The 22,650-nt window shown below is 49.5% G+C and overlaps 1 protein-coding gene across 5 annotated transcripts; it reads right to left on the bottom strand.

The window, feature by feature from the left end:
* Window positions 1-274: 274 nt before the first annotated feature.
* On the bottom strand, window positions 275-22,276 carry ap2a1 (adaptor related protein complex 2 subunit alpha 1). Of its 5 annotated transcripts, XM_060073463.1 has the most exons (23): window positions 21,419-22,276; window positions 19,696-19,907; window positions 17,056-17,249; window positions 16,211-16,340; window positions 15,035-15,136; window positions 13,628-13,887; window positions 12,986-13,154; window positions 12,461-12,598; window positions 11,947-12,129; window positions 10,832-10,929; window positions 10,388-10,619; window positions 9,332-9,517; window positions 8,348-8,502; window positions 7,384-7,446; window positions 6,895-6,966; window positions 6,442-6,524; window positions 6,118-6,206; window positions 5,611-5,735; window positions 4,966-5,082; window positions 4,426-4,495; window positions 3,848-3,982; window positions 3,623-3,634; window positions 275-2,687 (listed from the first exon to the last, which is right to left on the bottom strand). In XM_060073463.1, the coding sequence occupies exons 1-23, from the start codon at window positions 21,483-21,485 to the stop codon at window positions 2,610-2,612; spliced, it is 2,970 nt and encodes a 989-aa protein (XP_059929446.1). In that variant the 5' UTR covers window positions 21,486-22,276; the 3' UTR covers window positions 275-2,609. The 5 variants fall into 5 exon arrangements, with proteins under 5 accessions (XP_059929446.1, XP_059929456.1, XP_059929458.1 ...); XM_060073473.1 differs by lacking the exon at window positions 3,623-3,634 and having other exon boundaries at window positions 21,419-22,275; XM_060073475.1 differs by lacking the exon at window positions 7,384-7,446 and having other exon boundaries at window positions 6,895-6,971; window positions 8,353-8,502; window positions 21,419-22,275.
* Window positions 22,277-22,650: the final 374 nt, after the last annotated feature.

The raw sequence follows: 22,650 nt of genomic DNA, 5'->3' as shown, positions 1-22,650 counted from the left end.
CGTTACATATCATGTACCAGCGGAAATTATTGAATGACTTTTGGACTTAGTCAATGAATGACTTTATGACTTAACCATCATATAATATGGCTATCGATGTTACGACCCAGAGATTTTCTCAGTCCTGCTTTACAGTAGCTAAGGATTTCATATGCTTGGTCTATGCTGGTACTGGGGAATTAAAGAAGTGGAGCTGTATTGTCACAAAGTGTAGTTCAGACACTTATATTGTAGGAGCAGGTAATACTATATATCAAACACAGGACCACTTCAGTTGAGTATATGGCATAGTTTTACTTTCACATTTTTCAGTACAGAGTAAATCTTAAATCTAACACAGGTATTTGACAGGATTTAACACCGATACACGGGGCTGCATTAGCTAGCGGATACTGCATAGACCCACACGCACGCAAACACACTCACAAATGACTATATATTTTCACTACGATGGTCAACTTCCTGTGAGTGGCGTGTATAGCGACGCAGGGCACAATACCTGTTAAACTAATATGAGTTTGTATCATAAATGTCATTTTTGGGGTACACACACACACACACACACACACACACACACACACACACACACACACACACACACACACACACACACACACACACACACACACACACACACACACACACACACACACACACACACACACACACACACACACACACACACACACAGGGTGCCGGTGTGTGTTTATGCAAGAAGGGTAGGGAAGGGTGAGTTTAATTCAGTCATCAACCTTTCTGAAATGTGTACTAACGAAATAAGATCAAGTGCCATTGGATACAGCCTACCAAGATTGTTGGAGTAAAAAATGTAATTAATTACGAAGCAGATCACAATCACCTCCCGAGTACTCTATGTGTGTGTGTGAGGGTTTGCGCACAGCAGGGCCTGCGCATTGAGACCATGTTTGGGGATTGATAATGCGTCCTCTCCTATTTAAAACGTGCTCGTCTACCACCGTCCCTGGCCTAGTACTGCTGCGCTGCTCAGTCTAAAACGTGTCACGCCATCACACGTCAAAAAGGGCAGTCTCAAATTCATAGCGCTAAATCCCCAACGGAAAAACTAAATAAAAATGAGGGACAGCCAGAAGCGTTTACCTGGACGAATGTCAGACCCGGGGGACGGTTAAAAAGAACAGCAAACCCAGCTGGAAGCCAAACTCGCTCTGACACGACACCACCCTGGCGTTTCTGTTTTAACACTGTAAACCCGACCAGCGTGAGCCTGCTACGACTACGCAGGCGGGCTCGCTCACTCCTACTCAACGCACGCCCGTGTTCTCTGGTCGGCGGCCCGTCTCGCGCGTCTCCAGAGCGGGACCTCGCCCGCTACTCGCCTTATTTTTTTTTTCCAATGACATAAACACAAGCCTGACAAAGGAATGTACTAGAATGCAAAAAAGATCAATGCACACAAACTGTCGAGACACAAACGCATCACAGGAACACGTCAATAAGTCCACTAGGAAGAAACAAAAAAAACAAAGCAGTGAAACAAAAAAACAAAAAAGACAAGTTGATCAAAACTACAAAAGACAACCAAAAAAAAAACTGCATACTTAATTACATGATTTATATTTTTCATAAACAACACGAGCAGAATCATGACTTCTCTATATTAACTATATATGCCCGAATGGAAGCGAGGGGAGGGAGGGTTTGGGGAGGGCTCTCCAGGGCAAGGTGGAGTTAAAGTGTATGCCAAGGATTAGAAGGAAGGGCAGGTCTCCGGAAGACGCCTAGAAAGTGCACTGGCCATTTCCACTGGAATTGAGTAGGCGGAGTTCAGGAGACGGGGAATGACGGGGAACGACGGGGACATTGAGGGGACAACCCTGCTGGGAATGTTAGTGATGGTGGTGAGGGCGAGGGAGGGCCGGGGGGTATGATTGCAGAGCTTAGTTCAGACCCCTGAGGTCGGACTTGTATTAGTGTGGTTCCCACTCGACCCGGGCCCCTTGACCCTGCGCCGTGAGCCAGCATGAACAAGACGAGAACAAACATCAAGCCCATGGAAAGTGAGTGTCTGCCCGTTTGAAATGATCCAGGATCCCACATCGACAGCAGCCGAGGGCGCGCGCCTCCCGCAGACACGCCGTCTCCCGCACACCTTATTTCGCTAGCAAGCATAGCTTGTAATGTCCACTCGGTGCCAGCAGTCGTCGCCACTACAGGAAGTGAAGGGGCGGGGCGGCTGGGAGGGGGACGGGTGTGACGGGAACTAACCTGGGGGGCACGCCAGCACGACTCTGGACGGACACACACACACACACACACACACACACACACACACACACACACACACACACACACACAGGGTGACAATAGCAATGACAATAACATGCCTGACCGCGCACACGGCAGCAGCTGCTTATTTATTTATTTTTTTTAACATTATTTTTTTTCTTTTTGTACTTGTTATTCTTCCCTTATTGGTCGGTTACACCTTTTTACTTCCTTGTTTACTTGGAAACTATGATGGAGTCGGACAGGGTGGGTGGGGGGGTGGGGGGGTGGGGGGGTGGGGGGGTGGGGGGGTGGGGCGGGGGGCTGGGAGGGACTTCATCTTCCTCCCCCTCAGCGCGCGCTCAGAACTGTTCCGCCAGCAGGTCGCACAGCCGCTTGGAGACCGTGTCTTTACTGCTGCGCAGCGTCAGCCGGTACATCTGGGGAGGGAGGAGACACAGCGGGCATGAAGACAGCTGCCGGGGGGCGGGGGGCAGTCATGGCGGCGGGGGGGGGGGGGGGCTACTGAATGGGAGTCGCAGTGTCTTTGCCGACTTGCGGTGGCCAATGGGATGCAGGAGGCGCAGCGAAGGCTACAGGGAGACCGCTAGCACACTGTGGGGGGGGGTGATACATGTGCCTCTTGACATGTAATGAGGGCGTAATAACACACAGAGTGGAGGAGGGAGAACACGACGAAAGAACAGACAATTACAGAGGCAGGGAGATGAAAGAGAGACGGTACAGGGAGACCATAGGCCGTAGAACAGTGAGAGTGAGCTACAGGGTACTGAATGGATATAATGAGAGACAATACCGTTGATAACAGAAGGACTCCCTTTGTATATGTATCCATTAAGCACGCGAATGATCAGTTGATAATAAAAAAGGGGCCAGTGTCCGTTTCAAGGGGCTGTAAACACTTTAAATGACGCGGACATCTCAACAGGATCTCCACGTCGACCCACTCTCCAGGTGAACTACCACCGCGAGCGGCATCGTGACCGGGCCGCGCGGGTCACTACATCCACATCACAGCACAGGCGGCTTTGGGTCAAAGCCGTTGGAGGGAACTTTACTAAAGTGACCGATCAGGTTGAACCCCTCTCTACAAGACACACACAAATCAAGCTAACTTCTAATGTCTATATATATTTATATACATATACACATCCAACAGAGGATGTTTGGGGTGGGGGATGGACTATGCAGAAGAGTTTGAAGGAGCAGACTGAATCATAGTACAAAGTGATCACCAACGAAGAGACCACTCTGGAGGTTTATGTAAAAGAAATTAAATAAAAATTGATTGCATAAGAGGAGGGGTGGGGTGAGTGAGAGAGCGAGAGAGAGAGAGAGAGAGAGAGAGAGTTACCTGGACGCCAGGCTTGAGTTGCAGCAGCAAACATACGCGCACGCATACACACACACGCACACAAACACACAAAAAAGAATCACACGGACAGCTGTGAGTGATGTCGTGTGGGCAGCGACACACGCACCGCACACAGGGGCCCCCGTCGCCCGGGTCCGCTGTGTGTACATAAGGGTCATGTTAGTGTGTCTGGGTGCGTGTGTGCGTGGGCGTGTGCGTCCTCACCTGGGCCTGCGCGTTGGGCTCCAGACGCAGGAGCACGCCCACCTGCTGCGACTTGGTCTGGACCACGCCGGCGCACACGTAGTTCTCCGGGTTGGGGTCCACGTTCTCCAGGAGGGCCGTGCCCAGACCCAGCAGCTGAAACACACACACACACACACACACACACACACAGACACACAGAGAGAGACACACACACACACACACACACACACACACACACACAGACACACACACACACACACACACACAGAGACACACATGAGTACACACACACACACACACACGAGTACACACACACACACACACACACACACACACAGACACACATGAGTACACACACACACAGACACATGAGTACACACACACACACACACAGACACATGAGTACACACACACACACAGAGACACACATGAGTACATACACACACACACACACACACACACACACTCACACACAGAGACACACACACACAGAGTCACACATGAGTACACACACACACACACACAGAGAGACACATGAGTGCACACACGGGGAGTGCGGTGCTTCTCTGTGCGCCCGTGTGCGTTCCTGGGCGTACCTTAGCCTTGAGCACCTCTGTATCCATGCCGTGGTTGGCCTTGAAGATCTTCTGTGCTTCCTGCTGCGGCCTGAGGAGATCGATGCAACGCGTCGTTATATTAGTGACAAAAAAACATGTCAAATAACAATGTAGTACTAAGTAGTGAATTTCTTCGTTTGAGGACAGAAATTGAATTTTGAGGAGGCCACGGTGTCGTTAGTTGACTGGCTTCTCGTGTCGTCACTCGAGTGGCCTTTAAATAACTGAGGTACTTAACTTAAGTTCCAGATGCTCAGTCAACCCCCTCGCTCCTTCAACACCGTGCCTTCCTCAGACTTTACCCCGGTCACTTTCCTTTGACTCAATCAATTCAAAGCATTGATAAGGAAAGCGGACTTATCTTTACGACCGGTAAGGTGTAGTCTCCCCCTAGACTGTTAGTTTTTTTCCCAGACGTTTCCGTATAAGAACAGTACACCCAATGCGTCTCTGAAAAGGTCTCTGATCGAACCAACACTACCTAATCTAAATGCTTTGCCGTGAAGCGACCGTCCTTACTGGCTGAGCTGTTTCCAGCGCTGGAAGAAGTCCGTGGCGGCCATCTCCGTGGGCTGGAAGAACTTGTTGATGGTGACGGGCAGCTTGAGGGTGAGGTTCTGCAGGGCCCCCCCGTACCTGGATAGATGGGGCGCACGTCGTGTCACACGTCAAACCCGCGCACCTTGCACTCTCCATTTCCACCGGAGGGTCAGAGAACGGCAATTGTTCCTCCATTAAGACTGAATGAATAAAAGCACTGTTCAGAGTTCACCTAGACTCTGCACAGAACCCCCGTCCCACCCCTTCTGCTTGTTGTACGTCCTGGCACCTAATGTACGCACTTATTGCACGTCGTACATAGTTAGGGTACTTAGTCATGTAGCATCTTTATCCTAGCTGTCTTTTTTGCATACGGGGAATGGATTAACACCAGTTAGGTTAACTTATCTTTTCAATTTCTTATGACAAATGTACTTATTGTAAGTCACTTTGGATAAAGCTTCTGCTAAATGCCCTAAACGTAAACTTAAATACGAAAAAAGCAAAGCAAAGTACATATCACGGGTTGATTGCGAGGCGTCTCCTTTAGAGCGAACAGATGCATGTTACCGTGTCCCCCGTTCTCCTTCAGCGCTGCCGTTCCGGCGCGGAGCCGTGCGTTACCTGAACTTGATGTTGAGCTGCGGGGCCTCCGAGAAGTCGGTGATGCACTCGATGTTGAGCACCTGCTGCACCTGCGCCCCTCCCTCCACCAGGGGCTCCACCGGCTTGGTCTGAACGTTGAGCTGTGAGCCGCGCGGGTCAAGGAGCGCCACAGAAGACACGCAACGCCGTGGGACCAGGAGGGCGCCACCCTTCTAACCACTAGGAATGAGTCCGTTGGGTCAATGAAAGGAACACTATGGCAGCCCGTTTAGACCATTTGATCACAAATATTAAATTGATCTGTGGTCTTGATTTTAAACATTACAATCTATTTTTTATTGCAAGTGCAGCGGAAGTACCCCCAGAGATGAATGACTCAGAAACGGCCGAACATAGTGGGGTTCAACGCAGCCCGCAGAATTGGTCGACTTGCAGGTGCATGATGTTAACCTGCTGGGAGTGTGTGCGGTAGGAAGTGGGAATAGTCTGGGAGGCGTGAGCAAAAGGTAGCGGGGTCAGGATATGAGACTGCAGCTCCCCGGGGTAGCTGACTGTGGTGCTGAAGCTGGCGAACTGCACGGACGTCTTGTTGCCGTAGAACAAGTACATTCTCCCTGGAGGACGGACACACACACACACACACACACACACACACACACACACACACACACGTTAGAGAGCATCAACGCTGCATGAAAAGATGCTACACTGTGGTTTAACTCCAGGTAATCCCCTGGGTAATGGCCACATCACCGTCTCCCACACCGGAGGGAACAGAGAGGGGACAAACAGCGCCGCTCGTCGAGGATGTCCTCGCGGCGCGTCACGCGCTGAACCCCGGGAGCTCACCCAGGTTCTGACGGTACTCCGACTTGATCCCGATCTGCAGCAGCTGGTTCTCAAACAGCACGCCGTTGTTCTTGCACACAAACCTGGGGTGGCGCGGAGGGGAACACAACGAGGTCAGGGAGACTGGGAGAGAGTGAGGGGGAGAGGGGGGAGAGGGGGGGAGGGTCTATTTCAACGACAGCTGAGTCACGACAGCTGCTCCGGGCTGGTCTTGAGAACAGAGTTGCCGTTTTATTAAAAATGAGCAAGAAGGCCGACTGAACGGGATATGACGTAAGGAAATAAACTACCTCTCGTTGCAGGGAGCGAATAACATAGACTGGGATTAAGGTAGGCTTAGGTCGCGGGTTGAGACGCCACCGAAACACCAGACATGGCGTAGATTAGCGTGGGTGGAAGGGCGAAATGAGGTGGAGGGCTGAGGGGAGGGGGGGGAGAGTTAGCGAGCCTTACTTGTTCAGAAGCTCGTCCGCCTCGGGCAGAGGGGGAGCGAGGTCCTCAGAAGCCGCAGAAGGGGGGACAGAGCTGAGGTTTTCAGGGTACAGAGACAGGGCAGCCCAGGGGAGTCGGTGAGAGAGAGAGAGAGAGAGAGAGGGAGGGAGGCCCGGAGAGAGACAGAGGGGTGGAGGAGAAGGTGGAGGTAAGGTGGAGAGGGGAGCAAGCCATGGAACCCAGACCAGGACGAGAACAGCACGATGGAGAGAGTTTTTAAGAGACAGTTAGAAAGAGAGAGAGAGAGGGGGGAACAAATGCAGAAATGGTTAGTGAAAGCATCACGGTCAAGTTTGTATTGAAATGAGAGCTTTCATCTGAATGCAAATGAGACGTGTGTCGCAGGCTCAAGAGACCGAGTAGACAAAAACAACAACTCCTGTGTTGTAACTAAGTCCGATGATATGTGGTTGCCTAAAGTGACATGGTGCTTTACTACTGGCCCCTTACTCAGAGTCACCAGGAGCCTCGACCAATAGGGTGTCAGAGGTCTCCGTGGGCGGTTCCAGATCTCTGCCAATGTCCAATCACGATGAAAGGACAAGGGACAGATGCGCAAGCAGACACACAGACACAAAGATATTTACATTCATGCAACACACACACACACACACACACACACACACACACACACACACACACACACACACACACACACACACACACACACACACACACACACACACACACACACACACACACACACACACACACACACACACACACACAGAAGTGGAGAGAGGGAAGGAGGAGGAAAAAAAAGAACGAGAAAAAAAGACAAGTCACATAGATAGCAGAGATATAAAAACGAAGAGAACAAGATTAGACACACAGAGAAACACGCAGAGCGAAGAACAGACAAGACACAGAAGACCCCGGCACATCCGTCTCACACGCTGAACCCCCGCTCTCCGTTGGACGAAACCATGTCACACGTTACGGTCACGTCGATGTCACCACAAACCATGGCTCGTTAATAAAGCAGACTTAAAGGGCACCACACGGGTACATTGTGGAGTGCGCCACCCCTGCGATCCACACACTGAATACCAACCGTCGTACACAGACAAAATGCAGCTCATTAACAAAAGGAAGTCAAGGTGTGCCTTTGCCTTGCTGTGCAGACTCAATTAAAGTTGACACATTATACCACCAGGTGTGAGTCCGCCCCTTCACTAGTGGGCGTGTCCACCTAGGTGTGTGCTTGATAGATCGGTCTACCAGCCTACCCAGTGGACCGTAGCAAACGTCGCTCGTCTTTCCGTCACACATCTAGGTGGACACGCCCACTTGTGATGTCAGAAGAGGACGATTTTCTAAACGGCTTGTGAGGTCGAGGCCCAACCCCACAGGGACAGTACTCAGCGGCGCGTCGGCAGGTAGCCCGCGTTCAGCCGCGCCGCGGGGAGCTCACCTGAGGAAGCCGTCGTCGTTGACCGCGGCGGCAGGCCCGCCGGCGCCGGACTCAGAGAACACGTCGACCAATAGGCTGCCGGCGCTCGGGGCGGCGGCGCTGACCGGGGCGGCGGAGCGCAGACCCAGGAGGTCGGCGGACGGGGAGGGGGTGGACTGGAGCAGAGCGGGGGGGAGGGACCAGCAAGAGGCCGTCCATGTTAATGAGGGATGAAGGATTAATCCAACTCAAACCGAAGTCGCAATGTAGCAGAACGCGATCCGCAATCACAACGGCTGCCATTTTGTTATTGACTGGAGATCAGCAAGATTCGTATTCTTTTTCTTTTATAATTCAATGGTTGAATAAAGATGCTATAACATCAATTCATGCCTCGAGTCATCTCAACACATAGGCTGGGCCTAAAGGAAAGAGCCGTTTCTATGTTGACTGCTTCCAATGTTGTGATGGTCATACTCTAGAAGGATTTACTGCTTGTTTAGTGAATAATACAGAACCTAAGAAGAGAAACCGCATACAAAATCGCAATCGCGATATTGGTCGAAATAATCGTAATTGGATTATTCCCCCCAATCGTTGGGGTAACCAGCCCTAATATTACTGCGTTAATCATCTTGTTACCCTGAACCACACGTGGGTCGCTTGGTATGCATGCACGGATCGTGAGGGATATTCTTTTGGCTTCTTTGACCCAGAAATACATAGAAAAGGGTTGATATTAGGCCACCCGGTGTGAGTATGAATAGCCACATCTAGGTGGACCCTCCCACAGTAACGGCGTGCACGGGCTAACCACACTCACACCTGGTGGCATCATATCAACCCTTTCAAAGAAAAAGGTTCAAACAAATGACGACAAACCAGCGGGTTCAGGTTGATTGGGCTGAAACGATGTGACCCTTCGTTTCAGCCTTCTGTGACTGAAGCTAGGGACCACGGGTCCCTCTTTGGGGTAGCCTGAACCAAAGCACAGCGTCTACTCACGGCGTTGGAGGCCGACATGGCGGAATCAGGCCCCCTGTCCCCCCCTCCGTTCAGCTCCCCGCCCTCCCGCTTCCCGTCCTCCAGCTCGGACACCGGCACCACCCCCGGGCCCTTCTTCTTCTTCAGCTTGGCCAGGATGGACGACTCTCTCTCGGGGAAGGGGGGCATCTCCTCCAGCACTGTGGCCTGAAGCATGGGGGGGGGGGGGCACAAGGGGGAGGGGTCAGCAGCGAGGACCCAGGTCCCCAACCCTACCCCCTCAACACACACGGACTGCCTGCTACCGTTAGTGCACTGCTCCGTTGCGCCCCAATGTGTAGGGCGCCTCAAATCGAAAGCGGGCTGCGTGGCAGGGCAGATGGTGCCGTCCAGATGGCCGTACACACAGAGTGGACGCAGATGGCTCCAAGGAGGTAGGATACACCAGAACGCACTTTCATTTGAGCAGATGGCCACCAACATAAAGAATAGGAATGTACCGATACGTCGTCAATATACGATGATCAGAGGGTTTACTCGGTTGGAATGTCTTAAGTTTAATTACTTCAAAAAGGGATCATGTCAATGATCATTCAGCCCTTTTAAGTCATGTTTCCTTTTAACCCTCTGGGACCGTTTTGAGCTTCTTCGAAGGGCGGCTACGTCAAGGCGCTGCTCTTAAACAGAGCGGAAGGCACCAGATCGGAACAGGGCTTCAGTCTAGAGAAACCAATACCGAGACAGCAGGGCTGGACGGACTGTCTTCTTTACTATCCTGAAGGTGGTCTCGTGTCAACCAAAGGCTTAGTTATGGTTCCAAGTCGACGCAACGCAAGTGGGTTTACGGACCCATTGCGTCCTCGCGGACCCTCCTTTCGTCCACCGCAAGGGCGTGACTCGCGCCTCCCAAAAACGGTGACCCTACGTCGAGGTGACGCGGCAGCCACCCCGACGCAGAACCAAAATCAGGTTCACCCGCTGTGGAGAGTCGTCTGCGCGCTCATGGAACCATAACTGAGCCTTGAGTGGACCTGGGCGGCGGGCGGCGCCCCGGTCCCCGCGTTCGAGTGCACTGACCAGGACGTCGGTGCTGGCGATGGAGGACAGCTTGAGGTACTCGACCGCGCGCTGCTGCAGCTCCACGTCCGAGTTGCGGATCTGGCTGTCGGAGCGGAGCACCTCCTGGATGGTGGCCTTGGTCTCGGGGAACAGGTTGATGAACTTGATGTAGGCCGAGAGCAGCAGGGCCCGCGTGGGCACCGAGCACAGGTGGAACTTGGAGTGGAGGAGGTTGAACTGGACCAGAGGGCTGGAGGGGGCGGAGGAACGAAGGGGGGGGGGAGAGGTTGGGGGAATGAGGCCAAGTGCCTCCTGCTCATGCAGGTGGAAACTCTAAACATGAACACGGGTCACGGTGTTCCGTGGAGTCGTACGTTGTTACCATGCAAGAGCAGCCATCATCAACCTGACTGACTGACTAGCCGATGTGTTCTGATGTGAGCGCGAGGGGGGGCTAATTACCTTGAGCGGGGGTCTCCAGCAATGAGGTTACCAAACTCTCCCAGGATGTAGCCTCCCACCTTGACCATGTTCTCGTGGCAGGCAGGGGCCTGCAGAGCCTGCAGCAAGGAGGTTGATGCAAGGGTTAGCAAACGCAGACGGATGGGACATCCTATTAATGTGAAAGTATTAAGTGTTAATGGGGAGGCTCCCTCGAATCGGTCTTGACCTTTCCCATGTGATCAATACGAGTGTTGGGTATTAATTGTAAGGCTCTTTTGAACCCAGTCTTAAAGAGACAACTCCCATGTGATCAATACGAGTGTTGGGTATTAATTGTAAGGCTCCTTTGAACCCAGTCTTAAAGAGACAACTCCCATGTGATCAATAGCAGTATTAGGTATTAATTGTAAGGCTCTTTTGAACCCGGTCTTGGTGAGGCATCTCCTTTGTGATCCATAGCAGTGTAAATATCAAGCATTGATCGTGAGGCTCCTTTGAACCCGGTCTTGGTGAGGCATCTCCTTTGTGATCCATAGCAGTGTAAACACTATGAGGTGTTAACTGGGAGTCTACCTCGAACACGGTCTTGGTGAGGCATCTCCTTTGTGATCCATAGCAGTGTAAACACTATGAGGTGTTAACTGGGAGTCTACCTCGAACACGGTCTTGGTGAGGCATCTCCTTTGTGATCCATAGCAGTGTAAACACTATGAGGTGTTAACTGGGAGTCTACCTCGAACACGGTCTTGGTGAGGCATCTCCTTTGTGATCCATAGCAGTGTAAACACTATGAGGTGTTAACTGGGAGTCTACCTCGAACACGGTCTTGGTGAGGCATCTCCTTTGTGATCCATAGCAGTGTAAACACTATGAGGTGTTAACTGGGAGTCTACCTCGAACACGGTCTTGGTGAGGCATCTCCTTTGTGATCCATAGCAGTGTAAACACTATGAGGTGTTAACTGGGAGTCTACCTCGAACACGGTCTTGGTGAGGCATCTCCTTTGTGATCCATAGCAGTGTAAACACTATGAGGTGTTAACTGGGAGTCTACCTCGAACACGGTCTTGGTGAGGCATCTCCTTTGTGATCCATAGCAGTGTAAACACTATGAGGTGTTAACTGGGAGTCTACCTCGAACACGGTCTTGGCGGCGTAGCCCTGCACGTCATCGCGGTTGATGACGATCTGGATGACGCGGTACCACACCTCCTCGCTGACGTAGTCCCCGGCGATGCGGATCAGGTTGAGGATGGTGTCCACGTACCATGAGTAGTCCACCGCGTACTTCTCCGCCAGGATGGCCACCTTCAGCACCTGGGGTGGGGGGGGGGGGGGCGGGGGGTTCGTTCATTAGAAAGGCCGGAGCCATCCGTCAGCCATCAGCGAGGGAAATGCTCTGTGAGAATATCTGTTTCTGGCCGACTGCTTCTGCGTCCCGATGTTAAGACAGCTCCCTGCTCATTTCTGAATACCAGGACATCTCTTCCATGATTAGTTCAGGGAATCCTTCTCGCCTGTCAATCACAGGTGCGTGAACAGTCACGCGCTCGTCAATTGCGGAGAAACTCAGGGGTGGGGCGGAGAGGGAGCGGGTGTTTTTATGGGTTGGGTTTGAAACCTTGAGCTAAGGGGCGTGTGTGTTTACCATCTCCTCGCGGATGGAGTAGTCGGCGGTCTCCAGGTAGCTCAGCATCTCCGCCACGATCTGCTTGGCGTTGCTGCGGTCGCACATGGCGTAGAGCAGGTCGGCCGCCCTCTGACGCACGCTCACGTCCCTCTCCGTCTGCTCGGGGGGGACGGACGGGGGGGGGACGCACACACAGACGGGGGGACGGAAGAATTAACACCAAGAAGAACAGCATAGCATTCGGCCATTTATTTTACATCAATTCTTCAGTTTAAAAAAAAATGGAAGACTTCTTCGCCAGCGTATCGGAGCTTCAACAGTATGAAGACACGTCTTATAAACCTCGCGGGGGGGGGGTCACATTCCCACCACCTTTCCCTAACATTGTCAATCATCTGCCTCTCTAAAATCCCCTAGGTCAGCGAGTGGCACATCTCCTGCACCACTGAAACACAACACAAACCTCAATACCATGGCGCATGATTAGCTGAGCCTCCTTTTTAAAAACATCATGAACCAAAGTGTGCGTGCGCGTGGACGGACCTTGAGCGCGTTGATGACGGTCTCGATGTGCGTCTTGACGGCCTCGTGGGAGAACTCGGAGCTGGCCAGGGTGCACATGCTCTCCAGCGCCAGGTAGCGCAGGTTGGTCTCGCGGTGCTGCAGGAACTGGCCCAGCTGGTTGCAGGCCCGCACCAACAGGTTGGGCTCGCTGAACGGGGGGGGGACCCACACGTTAAGTCTGGGGGTCTCCACACCTTCCACCCCCGGTACTCTGCTAGGAACACCCCTCGGTACACACTTTAGGCCCAATCCCATTTCTACCCCTTACCCCTTCCCCCTCCCCCTTCAAAACAAGGGGGAGGGGTAAGGGGAAGAAATGGGATTGGGCCTTAGCGTTGTGTAGCATCTTAACCTAGGTATCTTTTTTGCATACGAGGAATGGATCAACCATTCCCCCTTAAATGGCAAATTGTAGAAGGAGAGGTTTACCGCCGTTTAATTCCCCTTTATTGATCAGAACCATATTCTGATATTCAATATTGATCGGAAACAAACATCCTATTCATAATTGACATCAGACTTGATATTGGCGAGCCCTATGGAAGCCTCGTTCTGGTTAACACAGTTTAAACACCAGAGATGTGTGTTTTGATGTCTGGTGTTGCCTCCTCGCTCCCCTACCTGTCATAGTGGATGATGAGGGAGATGGCCTCGAAGAGGATGGCGTTCTTGGCGTTGGAGTGCTGCACCTTCTTGGACTTGGGCGGCTCCTGGGCCTTGTTCAGGATGGTCTCCAGGCACTCCACCAGCCGGCCCTTGACGGCGCCGTCCTCTGGCGGCGGGTAGCACTGCAGCAGGCGCAGCAGCTTGCAGGACAGCCACGGCGCCGGGACAAAGTAGTAGGTGTAGTCCTGGAGGTCGGTGGAGGCCGACGACACGATCTGCAGGGGGGGGGGGGGGGGGGGGGGGGGAACGGGAGGAGAAAACAATCTGAACTGTGCTAACACCAATCGGTTTGTCTTCAGGCCGATGGATTGACTTTATATTGAAAGAGGGGACCAGGTATCGTCTTCGGTTTTGGATATCGTAATACGGCACGGGTTGTGTTGCCCTGGTTTTAAAGGCCGCAATACAGTAAGGGCTGCAATTTCCTGAAACGACCGGCCTGTTCTGCTATTTTCCTTATTAACTCAGTCATTGTTACTATCCACATTACTGACGATTATTCATCAGAATTCTGATTGTGTAAACATGTTTTAAAAGTACAAATAGACAATTTATATTAATAATAATGATAAATAGTCATTCAGGCTTGATAAACACTGTTAACAGTAATATAACTCGCCACGATGCACTTTTAAGTCGGGGCTCTGCTTTCCCTCACATTCAGAAATGAAGGAAACACTTCTTCTATTGGATCAACGTTAAGATTCTCCCCACGGGCTCTCCCCAAACAACGGAAGCCATTAGAGGCGCTGTGCTCCTCTACTCCTACCCAGCCCCGGCGTGCATCACTTCACCACAGGGCTGTCCTGACGCAGAGGTTAGTGGTCATTGTTTACCCCCCCCAATTCATTTCTGAAATGGTTAAATAGGTTAAAAGACACGATTTAATGCAATCAAGAAGCTGCAGAGCTATGCGGCAGATTTCAGTCTCTTTTGGATCCCATCTTGGCCAGGGTCTGACTCAGTTACGGCAGAGCCTCAATAACACAGAACGAAACCGGAAATCAAATCGTCTGATTGGTGTGGTCCATATACCACACCACAGCGCGCCGGGGCTCTTCTGGTGTGCGACCCGCTTTACATGAATTAAGCTCTGCCAACCGAGCTGAACTCAAACCAAGAGTGGAACTGCACTGCCGTGCTATTCATGCCCGCCGGTCGAGTAGAGTGCACTGTGGGCCATTACGTCACTTTCTCTTTCTTCAATCCAAACACAGCACTCACACACAGAGCTGACCGTTTTGTCGTTTGAACCCGACCCTCCGGGGGCGTACAAGCTCACGGCTACTTTCTTTGACATCGCCAGGCGGTCTAGCGGTTTGGAGGCGTTCGCAGAAAGGAGGCCAAAGAGCAACAGCCTACCCTGCTGAGCCGGGAGACGGCCAGGGACACGCAGGTCTTGAACTCGTCTGGGTTCTTCTGGCTGAGGCAGGTGATGAGAGAGATGGCTGCCGTCACCACGCCCTGGAGGGAAAGGAGGGGTCAGAAACAGGCAGAAGACACAGTAGTACTACCACAGCCAGCTTATGAGCCACAACCAACGTAGTGTTGGTTGGGGCACGGCAACAGGCGTTGTTTCGAAACGTACGCTAAAAATAAACTAATGATTTGTTTCAACACTAAATAAATTCAATGTGTTGACATTCGCTAGTCTCCGGCCCATTCAAGAGAGACACTTAACTGATGGGACCACAAAAATCGAGAACTGACCTCCAATTAAGTTATTTAGAGTTCTCAAGGGGTGCATTAAAAGACAAGAGATTATTGACTTCCTTATATCCCTTCAACTTATTTAATGGGCGTTTATTAACCCTCCGGGCTACGTAGCAGGGGGCCAATTACTGTACACTTGCATCTCAGCGACAGTGCAGCAGAATGACGCTACGTCGCTTCAGACCCGCCACTAAAACCCTGAGGTTATTCGCTGACTTTGACATGAACATCAATGTACTTTCTGATATTTCCCTGAGATGATATCTGGCAGGTGTGTAGTGGATACATACCCCTGCGATGAATGATGCTACCTGGCGTTCATCACTGTGGGCCGTCGCTTTAACTCGTGATGCGCGTCTAATTCTTCAGGCTCACGGATCAGTAGTGCATGACTGAGTCCTCCGCTACACACTAGGGCGCTGACTTTTGCCCAAAAATCATATTCAAAGTTTGTTTGTTTATTAATATTAAAATTCAAATATTTATTCATAATGTTTTGACCATTAAATGCCTTCAGTAAGACCTGGATTGGGCTTTGCGGGGTTTGTTTACCGGCGTTGCTATGGTTACCTTGCGTGTTCGAACGGTTTATTAGGTTTCTAATAAATCACTGTCTAATCAAAACTTCATTCACTGCCTCTTCCGCGGTCGTTACAATATTATGAATAGACTGCGTGGGGTTCTCCGACGTCTCTCCCTCTTGGCCTGCCCATAACAGGTTCGAATATTAAGGGCTGCCTAATATTCGTTTGAATTTTGATTTATTTTTTGATATTCGAATTTTATTCGAATAACGAAGTTGGGAGTCAAAGCCCTGCTACACACCATGTGCTGGTCGTTGAGGAGATGCACCACGCGGGAGGTCCACTCGCCCATCAGCACCAGGTCCGGGGAGGCTTTGTAGAGACGCAGTAGACACAGGGCGGCCGACTGCTTCACACTGTCCATGGTGTCCCTGTGAGAGAGACCAGAGGCACCGTGAGCACAACGAGACGCCCCGCGCTGCACACACACGACATGGCGCCACGGTCTGGATCACCATGGAAACCCTGTTTACACAGAGCTCATGTGAACGGGAGAGATCCTTGTGGCTTACTCAAGTCCTCCGCTGCATTTAGACTATGAATTTGATATCGTCTAAAACCTCTTTAGACATAATATCGTAATAACATTACCCATCGGGCGTCTGGAACCATACAAGAGCTCTAAACCGTAAATGGACTGCTTTATATAGCGCACTTCTAAGCAGCAGCCACTCGAGAGCTTTGCAATTCATGCCCAACATTCACCCGTTCACACGCCGACGGCGGTGAGAGCCATGCAAGGCAACAGCCAGCGCCTCGGAAGCAGTGAGGGTGAGGTGTCTCGCTCAGGGAACACCTCGACCCTCAGCTAGGAGGAGCCGGGAAGTGAGGTCCACCTGCTCAAGTACCTCCCGAGAGACTGCTCTACATTCAAATAGTCTGGTCGACAGTGATTTGACTCCGGCTCCATGCCTTAATCTCAAGCTCGAAGTTAGATTTACCAAGGCTTAGCTCGGGCATTCGGAAAATAGTTTGTAAACGCAGCCCGGGGGCTGCGTTTACAAACTATTTTTCCGAATGCCCGAGCTAAGTCTTGGTAAATCTAACTCGGGGAGACGGGCCCTGGGCCTTCCGCGGACCACTCACCCGGCCACGAGGATGCGCGGGATCTCCCCGGCGAAGGCCTCGGCCATCTCCCTGCTGCCGACGTTGGCGATGCAGTGCAGAGCCAGGCACATGAAGGTGGGGTTGCGGCTGGACAGGTCGTTCTTGATGGCGTTGTTGATCAGTCGGATCAGCTCGCTGTTGCTGTTCACCAGCACTGAAATGAACAGATAGCCCTGGGAGGGGGGGGGGGGGGGACACAAACAGACAGCCAAAGGGTCGCATCAATGCCTGGTATGTGATCGTGGCCCTTTCGACGAAAAACAGCCAGTGGAAGGCCAAGCGAGGACAACCGAAGGACTGTGGCGGGGACGACAAATAGAGGAAGGAAATGGGAAAAGTGAAATGGTGGCAAAAGAGAGGAGGCGAGGAAGTCCTGACTGTGCATTGCCAGCATGGTATTATATTAGAAATGAAAATCAATAGTGCAGTCGAAAGCACAGGACTGTTTTGATGCGTTTCTGGTCAGAAAACAAAATAGCGAAGGGCATTCAGAAGAATCCTCCGCATTCCTTTTATCATTTGTTCCATTAGGACAGCGATGGCTATGTGTTGGTTGAATGCCACCAGTGCATTCCTTTGCCGTTTCATTCAACTGCATATTTTCAGTCTCAAACTTCAACACCGTGATAGCAACGGTCATGTGGCAGGATGTCCATATCTTTGTTTAGCGTTTAAGTTCAAGACCTTGTCGAATTTACCTCAATGGGTGCAGTCCTACATTCCCCCCCATTTGGTTTAAAAGTCCTGACACATCAAGTTTGAACCTCTTGACAATTTCCTGTTCCTGATGAAATCTACAATGGAAGGGGACCATGGAAGAGGATATTTTTCTGCTCTATGTCCAATTACTTTAACACCCTCAAGCCTTCTGCTGCTCTGAAAGAAATCTTAAGGTCTGTGGGTCTTGCTGGGGCTTTAAAATGTGATTTGCCACACATACAATTGTCAAATGCAACCATGCGTTCTTTAGATATCAAGTCAGCAAGACCGACTGGCGACTGGCCCAGTCATCTCTATACTAATCAAAAAGTCTAATCAACGTGATCTGTACCACGGTTTACGGAGAATTCCAATGTAATTCCGAAGAAAGATTAAACGTATTTAACGGCTTATTTATGTAAATTCCTTCCCTATTTTGAGTCTGGCCGAAGAGAACGGCAGAGAACTGGAGGCACTTAGAGGACAAACCAGGACGCTAACACACTCCTAACCCTTATACCCCAACACTTGATAAAATGTCTTCCCAAAATAATTGTCTGATGAAATGAGGGGGCCTCAGTGAGTAACACAAAACATGTCCCAAACATTGCTGACAAGAAGGGAACTAGTACAACTATTTCCACATTCAGCTGCCATGGAGGATGTGTGGCTTTGGATTACAGTTGGGTGTGAATAAAATATGTTTGCCATAAGAAGGATTTTTTTTGGCGTAAAAGGTTGTTTTCACACCTGAATTCAAAGGATTAGGTAGTGAATTTGCTACTTCCTTAGATTGAAACAACGGTTAGTGTTCACACAGCTGTTGAATGGATTGCTCGCCTCATGGACAGAAAAACTGGCGGGAAACTCACAATGCTTCCTTGTTGTGGACAATAATAATGGAGTAACAACCGCTTTCTGTGGTCTTGGGTTCTTTCAGTTTCAATTCATTAATTTACTGTTTTTGTGAGTGACCAAGATCAACTACCTTGTATAGGCCTAGATGGGAGTGATTTAACCTCCTGATTGCACCACGTGCGAATGAGACTCAGGAAAGTTCACTCATTCCTGGCTGAATATGTTCGACATTTCTTTGTTTCTTTGTTAAATTACTATATTTGATATATACTATATATACATCAAATCACGTTCACAACAAAAGTGAACTGAAACAGAGTTCACTTGGAATGTACTTCTGGGCTGGATTTAAAAACAGGCCGAACACCTCAAGCGTGAAAGCAGGTGTTAGTGAGTCGAGTGTTTTTGTTTTTTGACATTCAAAATGATTACTCGCAAATTGCTTATATGACTATATAGTTCCAGCCAAACCAGTTCATTCCCTACTGAGCAATTATATAATATTCGTCATAGATTTGTATAACAACTTCCAGCCCTACTCAAGAATAGAAATAGTTTGTTAATGGAATGGTCCTGCTGACATTATCTCCACAACTCCTATGCACTCATTTGATAACATCAATTGTCCCTTACTATATACACACAATACACATATCAAACAGCAGCATTAGGACACAATTTCACAATCACATAATTGGGAGCCAAATTTATATAAAATATGAATTAGCATGTTATTGGTTTTTGTGTAAAAACCTGTAGGCATCAGTACAATAACACCATTCTTTTGAAACAAAGGTTATCCAGCTTATCCTTTTCTAGGAAGGAACCACAAATTAACTTTTCATTGATCTTTAGTACAGTCAACAAACTAGAGTTGGGGATTCGGGGATTCAGCTCGGTGAAATGCTGCAAGAGCAGAGGCTTTTGTTTACTGTTCAAAGGGACTGCTTCAATCAGATAGAGCACTTTGACCGCAATAAACGGGGTTGCAAACTAAAACTGGGTTGCAAGACAAAAATCTGATAGACAGACACGAGTCAATAAATGATTGGCAACACTTACAATTTGTTTCTCTGTGTACTTGTTGGAACTGAGAAGGTTGACAGCCTCCATGTGTCCAAAGTCGATGTCATGGCCGAGCAGGAATATGAAGAGCAGCTTGCAGACATACTTCTTCTTGCTGTAGCCATCCAGGGCCTTGTCCCCCTTAAACTTGGAGCGGATGTTGGCCAGCTCTTTATTGATCCGCTTGATCTCGGCTTCCTTGCTTTTACCTAGGGCGAGAGGAAGGACAAGTGAGGATAGCGTTTCTCTCTGTGACATACAGGAACACAGACAGCCTGGCGAGAGCTGCAGTCAGTGCCCCAGCCTACACAGTAGAAATATCCAACATCGACAAGCTTCACGCTGGTGAGACTGCAACCATGACCTAAGATTCTGGTCAAAGTTTTTGTCCAAACACAAAAAAGGAAGAAATTCCAGGTTCCACCACATGGATAAGATAAGGAATGTACGTAATCATTTTAAGTTTCAAGGCAAACAAATAACTAAGACTAGGGCATGTTTTTCTCTTGGTAGTGAATAAAATGTGATAAATATGTCTGTAAAAGGCTGGCACAATGGGCCAGCAGTTAAGTGTGAATAGATTCTTAGCTGATAAGCCACCGGAGGTCCCCCCCTGGGTGGCATTTGGCAATCTTAAGAACTAGTCGGTCTCCAATCTGCTCCAAGTTGTTTTCACTGTCTGAAGACAAAACCCAGAAGAAGAAGAAGGACACCCCGCCCTAATGGCCTTCTGTCAACCCAACGTGTAATCATGTTTTTGGAGCAGTGCATGTAGACCGAAGCTACAGCAGTGACCTTTGTGGGCTAAGCAGGTGACAGACTCACCACATAACCAAACCTCTATTCGACACATAAGTTGAATTCAAATTCACCCTTTAGTTTTAAAACTTGAACATCAACCATCCACAACAATTAGTCAGAAACAACATATACTGCAGAAATAGATATACAATTATCATTAGATCCATAATTGAAGACGTAACACCACAAACCTCTAAATAAGCAGTACATTTCTGATTGTTGCATTAAAAGACACTACCTGCATGAAAATAAACTCAGTCCAAAACAAGACATGCCAACATATAACTTATCCCCTGTCCTGTTCTTTTTGCTTTATCGTGCATTGATTTGCCTCTCATCAACAGAGATATTTTGCAGATGTAATATGAAAGATATGTAGAGCAGAAACTAGGTATAGAGTAGTTACAGCAGAGAGAATCATACAAATGGATGCTAGGCAATAACGGTGCAAATATGCATCCCAGAAAAGTTATTTAATGTAAAAATTAAACGTTCGACTTTGACACATCCTCCTTCAGTTGAAACAAGCATCAGATAACTGGGAATATCTATTGTAACTGACTTTGTGACCAGTTCCGACTCTAGGGGGTGGCTGATAAAGAGTGTAATCTATAAAAACAGATATCGCATTCTTCTTTCCAATCGTCCTGACAGCAGTTAGTAACCACTGCTTCGGAAGGTGACGTTTTGTCTCTCCAAATCTAGTGTATCATTAGTTCGCAACGGGGACCACACTTTGACATGGACCTTTTCATACTGAATGCGGTAAACTATATTTAAAATGTGTGCACTACGCCAGACAACGAGCCTTTGATCCCCGTGGAACCCGCTCGTTACCTCGTTCACAGCACATATAGCGCAAAACAAACACTTGATTACAATTCACCAACAATATCCATCCAAAGATCCATGTACTCACAATTACGGATATCGGATATGAACACGGCCAGTCCGCGCATCCCGTCTCCCTTCGACACCGCCGGCATTTTTGCAGGATTCTCTGTTCACTCCGACCTCTCTGGTGCAAATGAACTGGCGTCGGTCAGCTTTTCCGACTGCCCGTGCGTTGAAATACAAATGTTCCGCTGAACGACAACGAGCCCAGCAATAAACTCCGTTATAACAGCGAAACAGACCGATCAGACGCAACCGGGAACGATAACTTTGTGATTAGCTATTGAACTTGCTCTAGACTTGCGTTGGTGACCGAAGATAGCATCGGCTAGATTAGCCCGATGGCGGTGGATCAACTAGCAGCAGGGTATCCCCGTTAACTAGCTCGTTTCCGCCGATTATGGGTAGCTATTTCATTCAATCCCTTCCGATGACAGATTGGAAGCAATACGAGCTGCTGGTTATGACAGCGCACGACATCCACAGTAAAAAAAATAGCCCGGGTTGAACCGCCTATGACAGAAAATTCCGCAGAAAAATAGGACCAGGAATGTGTCGTTGAAAATGTTTTCCGAAAATGTATGTTAGCTTCGATTCACTCACGGTCAAGCTAGCTAAACAGCTAGCTAGCTAGCTGGCTAGCAATATCATTCAAATGCTGGAATACATGACCAATCGAACGTAATCACTCCTCGAATGGTCGTAATTCCCCACCAACGATATGGACTAAGATTCCAGTTATATTAAACAATTTGCAAAGCGTGGTAAATAGGAGCTCGTCAGTAATATAGAGCAAGTCTTATCCGCAAGCCTCTTCTTGGTTGCCTGGACAGGGCTCGTGACAGCAGCGGGTCGACTCGACGCAGTTTAGTCTCGCGCACGCTCGTCGTTTCCTCCTGCTGGCACCGACCCTCCGTGCAGCTCCAGAAAATAACAAGCCTGATTGGTTGAAACAATATACCTCTGGAAAGTAACGTTAACGGAACATTGTCAACCAGTGAGGAGAGCAGAGTAAACATTGCAAAATAATCAAATGCATCAAATATGTATGTATATATAATACACGTATGTCTGAGGAACGCCGTTTCCAGACCCTGTTTCCAGTCTGCACTCATAATAAGGTTATTGTGAGTGCAAACGCGTTTCTCAAGTAGATATGCAATTTAAATGCCTTTAAGGAGTGGGACGTACAGTGGCATTTAAAAATTGCCAGTGTACTGTGCTAAACATTTGTTGCCACTGTATATTTTTGCTGAT

Source organism: Gadus macrocephalus, chromosome 2 (assembly GCF_031168955.1).
Source record: "Gadus macrocephalus chromosome 2, ASM3116895v1".
Lineage (NCBI taxonomy): Eukaryota > Metazoa > Chordata > Actinopteri > Gadiformes > Gadidae > Gadus > Gadus macrocephalus.
This window is presented reverse-complemented; position numbering and strand designations above follow the sequence as displayed.

What these genes read in the sequence shown, in the direction of transcription:
- ap2a1 (XM_060073463.1), bottom strand. Translation starts at nt 21,485, where the DNA reads ATGCCGGCGGTGTCGAAGGGAGACGGGATGCGCGGACTGGCCGTGTTC. An exon ending in AGTACACAGAGAAACAAATT is followed by an intron (nt 17,250 to 19,695) that starts GTAAGTGTTGCC and finishes CCCCCCTCCCAG; the next exon opens with GGCTATCTGTTCATTTCAGT. An exon ending in CAGAGGTGCTCAAGGCTAAG is followed by an intron (nt 3,983 to 4,425) that starts GTACGCCCAGGA and finishes TGTGTGTTTCAG; the next exon opens with CTGCTGGGTCTGGGCACGGC.